We start from the raw sequence: 8,147 nt of genomic DNA, 5'->3' as shown, positions 1-8,147 counted from the left end.
TACTGACTAGAAAGTGAAAGCAGGCTTGAGAGAGAAAGCACAGACTTGGATTCAGCATGGATGCCAAGAAGGGGGGAGTGCCCCTGAGTGCCGTGGTTCTAGATGAACACAGCCGGCATGCTGCACTGGAAGTAAAGGACAGGGGGAGGGAGGAACGGAGTTCTAATTCCCCCGCAGAAGAAGCTACTGGAAAGGAAGCTGTAGCTTTGAACGTTGTCCAGTGTTACAGTTGTGGACAGGCTGGGCATCTTCAGCGGAACTGCAAGAAGCCACGTCAGCCAAAAGGAGCGAAGGGCCGCTCAGCAAAGCCTGAGGCGTCAGGCAAAGGTCACACCAAGACTTCGGTGAAACCTGGAAAGGCTTTGATGGCGACAGGAACCACGCCGGATGTTGGGAACGCGTTTATTATCGACACTGCAGCGACGGTTCATATGTCCCCACACAGAGGACTCTTTTCATCGTTTAAGAAGCAAAGCTTCGCTGTGAAACAGGCCAACGGTCAGGAGCTGGAAGCGGCCGGCGTGGGGACTGTCTATCTTAAGAGTCTGAACTTGACAATAAACAATGTTTACTTGGTTCCTGAATTGAAGTTCAATCTGCTAAGTGTTTCGCAGATTGCAAAGAGAGGACTGAGATTGTCCTACGATGCTGAGAGCTGCAAGATCTACAAAGATGGAGAGTTATTTCTTTCGGCCAGAGAGAAGGATGGACTATATTTGTTGACTTTTGCACAAAGTGATTACATGGAATGTAATTCATCTGTGTCTAACCTAGTTTCTCTTGCAGGTGTTACCAAGAAGAAGACCGGAGTCAACAGAGCATTTCAGCAGGTGTATGCTGATGTGATTGGTCCTCTAGAACCATCTAGAGGCAATACAAGATTTTATCTTATGTGTGTGGATCATTTCTCTAACTATGTCTGGGTTTATGTGTTGAGAAAGCCACAGGAAGCCTTGGAGAGGTTTCAGGAGTTTTGTGACAAAGTTAAGAGTATGCATGATGCTAACATTGATTGTCTATTCACAGATGAGAAGCAGATTTTTCTTTTACAGGATTTCCAGAGGTTCCTGCAGAAGAAGGGGATCAGACACAAGATTGCTGTTTCAGCGGAAGCGTGGAACAGGGGTGTCTGTGTACGAGTGAACAAAGAATTGCAAAAGGGGATGAATGCGCAATTGCTTAGTTCACATCTGCCACATGAGTACTGGGCCGAGTCTCTAATGTCGTTCTGTTATACGAAGATGAGAAAGGTTTCAAAAGAGTTGGGAAGTTCTCCTTTTGAGAAACTGTTCCACAGAAAACCTTCTGTTGCCCATTTCAAGGTTTTTGGGTCTCATGTGAGAACAGAAGCTCCAGGTGGAGTAAAGAATGCCAGAGGCATTTTTGTGAGGTATGAAAAGGGTCTCTACAGAGTAATTTTGTCTGAATCTGGTCAGGTGATTCTCACAAAATTTCTAGAGAGTGCTCCTGAACAGGAGAGAGTGATAGTACACACATTTCCCACTGAGGACGGTTCAGATGATGATGATTTTACTGATTACAGCTGTACTGAAAGTGATGACACTGATAGCTCGGAGAGCTCAGTTGTCACAGTCATTGAGAGGAAGTCTCACACAATGGATAGGCCTTCACAACTGAAGGATGAACCACTGTTTACCATTGGAACTGGTTCTCCAAAGAGTCCTGAGACTGGACCAGTGAGCAGAGAGGATCAGCACCTCATACGTAGGTCTGAGAGAGTTACAAAGGGTCAACCACCCAAGAGGTACTCAGAGGAGTTTGCTAACTTAGCTGTTGCATGTGTTGCTGTTGTAAACAACCGAGGACAGGTTGGAGCTGTGTCTAAGTCAGAGACAAAGACACAACAGAGAGTTGCTAGCCAAGGTAATGCAGATGCACTCATTCCTTGGAAACCAGACAACCAGAGAGGTACACTGGGGAAACCAGTGGCGGGGAGTTCCAAGGGTGGAACTGAAACAACAGAGGAGTGTTATGTGTATAACAACTGTTTGTTTTCTTCTCTGGATCACGCTTTGCTTGCTGCAACACGCATTGATTCTTTTGGGGGAGGATGTTACGAAAAAGGAGCAATGCAGAAGCTAGCTCCAGATGGCTGGAATGGTAAACAGGAAACTGATGTTATTGGATTGTACCGTGGGAACCAGGGACAGTCTGTTCAGAGCTCTGAGCGCCGGATGTTAGCTCAGAGCAGCACATGACCCTGTACTGGAAGTACATGGGTGGAGTTATTCTCTCTCTGCAGTTGGAATCAGAGTGTACAGACATGTTTTCTCTGTACTGGTGAAAGACAGGAATAAAGACATGTAAATATATTTCTGTCTGTCTCTTTCCCCCTCCCTGGGAGAGGAGGGGGAGGAATGGTGTGTTCTTCTTTCACGTTGGGAAGAATCGCCGAGGGAGACCTCCCTTGATCCTGCCGGGAGTCGCTGGCAGGGGAGGTCAATAAGGATTCAAGCCGGGCACCTGGAGGGTGGCCAAATTGCTCTGGACTAAGAGCTGGGACTGGCTCTGATGGCTTGAATTCCGACAAGATATTGAAAAATGGATTTATTTTTCTTTTTTCTTTTTAGCTATTTGTTTTTTGTATCTTTTTTCTTTTTTTCTTCTATGTGTGTTTTTTAGCTTGTTAATCTTTGTTTTAATTTTTCTCTATTCTGTAAACCTATGTTTTTTGTAAAACCTTAATAAATATTTCTTTAAAAAAAAGTAAATTGAGTCCCCCACTGCTGTGGGAAAGCAAACCTTGGTTTATGAACACTTTGGTTTAAGAACAGACTTCTGGAACAGATTAAGTTCATAAACTGAGGTACCACTGTATTAGTGTCAGCACTTATACATTCTGGCCCTTGTTTTCAAAAAGTCATTTTCAAGGATGCTTTCCAGCAATGAATAAGTAGAGAATACAGATCAGTTAAAGCAGAGTCAGCACCAGTTGTGGAGGGGCCATTGGCATCATGTCAATGTGCTTATCCCAACCAGCCCTGCTTGTGGCAACCATGGCAGACATCATCTGCTTCCTCTATTGGTTTCCAGGGACGTCACTCACTACCCTCTAAAACTAACTCCTAGATCTTAAGTGGACAATAGGTGGGAGTTAAGCTGGGTGTCCATCATGGCTGCCACACAGCCTGCCATCTTAAGTTGCCTAAATTGTAATGCTTTAGACCACCGATGTATGACATCAATACATTGCAAAGGTCTGTGAACTGTACCATTACATTAAGGGTAACTTAAAACAGCAGGCTGGGTGACCATCACAGGATATTTAACAACATTATTTAACACCGAGGTCCAGCTCCGAGGGCCTTCTGGTGGTTCCCTCACTGCAAGAAGTGAGATTACAGGGAACCAGGCAGAGGGCCTTCTTGGCAGTGGCGCCTGCCCTGTGGAACGCCCTCCCATCAGATGTCAAGGAAATAAACAACTATCTGACTTTAAGAAGACTTCTGAAGGCAGAGCTGTTTAGGGAAGTTTTTAATGTTTAAAGTTCTATTCTGTTTTTAATGTTCTGTTGAAAGCCGCCCAGATTGGCTGGGGAAACCCAGTCAGATGGGTGGGGTAGTATAATAATAATAATAATAATAATAATAATAATAATAATAATAATCATCCCTGGGTTCCAGTATTATGGGAGAACTACATACCATGCACAATAGAGTTTTATAAAGGCATTGTGATATTATTTTTTGATCCATTCCCAAAGCATGGAATCTGCCTTTCATACATGTGATACATGCGGAGTTGATATTTTAGTTGAGCCATCTACCATGGTCCCAAGATCTCTTCCATCATTAGTCGGTGCTGTTTAAGACATCATTTGGCATCTTAGGATCATCCCTCCCAATATGCTCCCAATATGTATTACATTGAATCATATTTGCTATTTTGTTGCAGGCTCAGTTGAAGGAGCTCACGTAAATCCCCAAATGACTTAGGCCCCCAAATATCTCAGAGAGCACCTCTTTATCTATAGACGCTCTCAGGTGTCAAGATCTGCAGAGGGGCTCCCCTTGATACTTCCACTGCCTTCCAATGTTTGGGATGGTGGTGACCCAGGAGATAGCATTCTCTGTGGCTGTAGAATTTTCTCCCTGGGAAGTGTGTTTGGCACCTTCACTATAGTTTTCACCACATACTGAATACAGTCCTCTTCATGCTGGCCTGTAACACCCGAGATATATATTTTGAGGACTCACCCTATTCCCGTGACTATTAAATACTGACCAGTTCTGTCCAGTCATGGAGCTGCAGAGCATGGCAGTTGATTCTCAGGAAGACAACTCCCACATCTCCTTTTTCCTGTTCCTGGTTGCTGCCCACATTAATATAAGCAGCTCAGCTCAAAGTCTTTCCCACGTAGGATAATTGACTGCAGTGAGACACTGCATGAAGCAGCTTGCTGAAGGGAGAAAGGAGGACAAGGGCTGCCTCCTGTTCATAATTATACAAGCTTAGGCAGTGGCCAGAACTGAATGAGGTAAAGCAAGAGAACAAAACAACAACAACAATAAATAAATTCCAGCTGTGCTGTTATTCCCAAAAGGTGAGTAGTAGTTGTAGTAGTAGTAGCAGCAGCAGCAGCAGCAGCAGTAGTAATAATAATAATATTAAAATTATCATCTGCAGGGTCTTTTCTGTGCTGGCTCCACCCAAGGGTGACTGACCTTCAGGCATCTTGAAAGGCATTCAAGACTCACATGGTGTGATTGGCCTTCCCACTCATGCAATGAAAGTTGGATTGTGGAGTCTTTTTATTTTTATTTTTGTGACTATTCTGTTTTAAGTTTTAGTAATAAACTTGTAGGTTTTTATTGCTGTGAGTCACTTTGGACAAACCTTTGTTAACAATGTTTAGGAATTCTTGAGAAGCAATAATAATTACTCAGGGGTTAGGTAAAACCCACCCATTATTGTTCTACCATTCACTTTTTCTAAAAGCGTTTCCTGCTTGCCTAGTGAATTTTGTCCTGGTCGTAATCCAAATAATTCCTGAATCAAACTGGAATTAGAAAAGCCAACCAGTGAATCTGTTGTATCAGCCAAAAGCAACCACATATTCTGAAAAACGGGATTCAGGGATTTGGGGTTCAAAATTCTCATGGCTATTATTTTCCCACTTATGCTTTTGCTGCTAGATCTGCGGTGAGCTGCCTTCGATGGACCTCTCTATAGGTACTGCGCTCTTCTTGATCTTCTCCAGCTACCTCTCGGATGCAAAAACCCGAAAGTATACCACGGTACTCTCAGTGCCAAATGGAGGGCCATGGGGTGTCTGGGGACCCATAGAATTCTGTCGCGAAGGACATGCAAATGGATTCAAATTGATGGTAGATATCTCCTTGTGTCCTCCTTTTCAGGCACCTAGGTGCCAAGTAGCTGTGACATTAAGTATGAATGGACAGTGTCCTGGGGCGGCTCTGCTCACCTGACCTCCATCTGACTGAGTTGCTTGGTGGTGAGGTCATTATGATGCAAACGTACTGGTTGCACACCTAAGGCCCTTTAGCATTTGAGGTTCTTCTTCATGTGCCTTCTCTGTGAGAGGTCCAGAGAGCAGCAACACAAGAATGGGCCTTTTATGTAGTGGTTCCTCACTTGTGGAATGCTCTCCCCAGAGAGGTTTGCCTGGAACCCCTGTTACATATCCTTAGGTGCCTGGCAAAAGCATTCCTCTTCTCCCAGGGCTTTGGCTAATTAAACTGTTGGGAGAATTGTTTTTGTTTGTTATTATGGCATGCATTTTTGTTTTTTTACATTGTAAACCACCCTGTGATCTTCAGATGAAGGGTGGTATAGAAATTTAATACATGATGATGATGATGGTGATATTGCACCATGCCAACAACAGCTGAAAAGTAATGGCTGTGTGAACGAAAAATGAATTCAGTTCATTTTGAAGCAAATTTCTAGTTTTCATCTTCAAGTTCATTCTCTTAAATGTGTTATTTACACTTTGGACCCTTTGTGCATTTAAGCTTAAATATCATAATTTTGAGGGGAAAGAAAACAAACTATTCATATTCTGCTTTGTGTGGAATGATGGTTCCTTAGTCTTCTTAAGTAAATTTTATGCTTCAACACAACAGCTTGTGACTTTCTGGAGGCTGAAATATTTTTTTGCCAAGGAACATTTGGACAAACTTGAATTGAACTGGGAACTGAAATAGTTCATTTTGTAAAGGGGCAAACTTGAACTGGAGTTAGTTCCTTTTGGGGCATGTCAAACGAGTTCCTTTTCAAATCAAACCATCCAAGTTCTGTGCAATACTGTCAAATTCTGCCTGCCAATCTAGTGTGTGTGAAATTCCTCCTGAAAATGCTGTGCTTTGCTCTTAAATGTGGTCTTATTGCAGTCATAGCTTCTCTTCTCCCCCAGACAGACTCAGAGGTAAGACCATTACAGTTAAAAGATGATACATCTCTGAATGGCATCCGCCTCATTTGCACGGATGGCTCAGAAATTCAATCTGCTCTTGGACGGTGAGTAGCTTTAAATATTCCATTTCTTGGTTTTGTTGTTAGAAAGAAGTATGGAACCAAATGTGGCAGCTTCTCGCCCTTTCTCTGAGTTCTTGAGGAGGATACATCTTGGATTATGTTGACTTATTCATGGGCTGCCAAACCTGAGTGCATCAACAACGCAACAGGGAGGGATGTGATAAAATAGCGAAATGCAATGTAGAAAAGACAGTTGCTCAACATTCGGATGTAGTTCCAGAGTACATCACGTTTACTTCCTCAAGAATTAATCATTAAGCTAACAAAATTAAATAAAACAGAATTCCATTCTACATCTATTTCCATATGAGGTGAATAAAATGTGAAGAGAATGCAACATTACCTGTGTAATAAAATGTAGACCGTATTAGTTGAGAACAAGGGTAAAAAATTACAAAATAACTCATCTAATCACAGAAAGATATAAAATTGATATCACCAACCGTTGCTGATATGAAAAGTATTATAAAATTTACCTGTTCCTGTGTGCATATTGCCTGAAGAACATAAAACACAAAATAACAATAGAAATAAAAAATGTGCACCCTGCCGCCGAAACCATTCTTTATAGCTATTATCCAACTTTCAAAAAACTTAACAATTCTTGAGATGGTTTGAGCCCTTTTTTGTTAAAATATACCTTTTATATTTCCTCAAAATCAAAGCTCCCAGGATTCTTTGGGAGAAGCCATATGCTTCAAATGTGTGCTGAATGGCTGTGAATGTATGGTGCAGACATGATTGGAGCAAACATTTCTTCAGAGTATTAACACCACTATCTTTGTCAGGTATGGACGATGGACAAAGAAGGAGACTTGTCCTAAAGGCCGTCTAATCTCATTTTCTCTGAGAGTACTAGAACCACAAGGAGAATGGGTGGATGATACATCTGCTAACAATATCAAGTTCCGCTGTGAAGATGGGCTTGTCCTGCCAGGCCATTCAATTGACTGGGGTACGTATGGTCCATGGAGTGCAATCTGTCCTAAAGGCGCCATATGTGGAATTCAGACAAGAATTGACAGTGAGTTGGGAACAGGTGACATCACAGGACTTAACGATGTGCTGTTCTACTGCTGCGACTGAACCATGTGGGTTTCACCCAACAATAGCTCAGTTCCCTGTGCCCCAATGGCTCCATGACGTGAAACTTAATAATAAAATGTATTCCCAATGAAGAGTTCTGGGTGTCTTTTTTTGATGCACTGTGCCTTAAATCTTCATGTATGGCTTGTTAGCAAAGCTATTTAAATCTTGGTAACGCTTTATTGAGGAAGCGTAACAAAACATTGTATAACTTGAGGAGAAAGCAACAGAGAGGCTTTTGTCTTTCTTAGGTCAGGCACAGGACATAGTAGGAAGGCTATGAACTATATATAACAGGGGGGAACTCCCGCAGAACTACACAGCCAGTTAGAGCGCTCGCTACCTCAGTGAGTGTCGTGCCACTTTGCTTGGTTGTTAAGCAAAACCTCAGCCAGCCCTCCTGGTCTGCTGACTTACTAATAACAGAATGAATGCTAAAGTCACACACAGAACAATCTCTGCTGTGGCAATTCCATCATGGCTGCTGGATAGGAGGCCAACCATAGGATTGGAGAGAGGACAGAGAAGGATGAATGGACACA

The 8,147-nt window shown here is 42.7% G+C and overlaps 1 protein-coding gene across 1 annotated transcript; it reads left to right on the top strand.

Moving 5' to 3' along the window:
* The first annotated feature begins 4,401 nt into the window (after positions 1 to 4,401).
* Positions 4,402 to 7,605, top strand: LOC128412347 (vitelline membrane outer layer protein 1-like). Its single transcript, XM_053385255.1, has 4 exons — positions 4,402 to 4,564; positions 5,157 to 5,348; positions 6,410 to 6,501; positions 7,308 to 7,605. Exons 2-4 carry the CDS (start codon positions 5,178 to 5,180, stop codon positions 7,603 to 7,605), a joined length of 561 nt encoding a protein of 186 aa, XP_053241230.1. The 5' UTR covers positions 4,402 to 4,564; positions 5,157 to 5,177.
* Positions 7,606 to 8,147: the final 542 nt, after the last annotated feature.

Source organism: Podarcis raffonei, chromosome 4 (assembly GCF_027172205.1).
Source record: "Podarcis raffonei isolate rPodRaf1 chromosome 4, rPodRaf1.pri, whole genome shotgun sequence".
Taxonomy (NCBI): domain Eukaryota; kingdom Metazoa; phylum Chordata; class Lepidosauria; order Squamata; family Lacertidae; genus Podarcis; species Podarcis raffonei.
The sequence above is the reverse complement of the archived record's forward strand: the minus strand, read 5'-3'. Positions and strand labels throughout refer to the sequence as shown.

Bases quoted from the DNA above. Each gene is read 5' to 3' on its own strand.
- LOC128412347 (XM_053385255.1), top strand. From the start codon at position 5,178: ATGGACCTCTCTATAGGTACTGCGCTCTTCTTGATCTTCTCCAGCTAC. The intron at 5,349-6,409 runs GTAGATATCTCC...ACAGACTCAGAG, and splicing joins CAAATGGATTCAAATTGATG to GTAAGACCATTACAGTTAAA. The intron at 6,502-7,307 runs GTGAGTAGCTTT...TATCTTTGTCAG, and splicing joins ATTCAATCTGCTCTTGGACG to GTATGGACGATGGACAAAGA.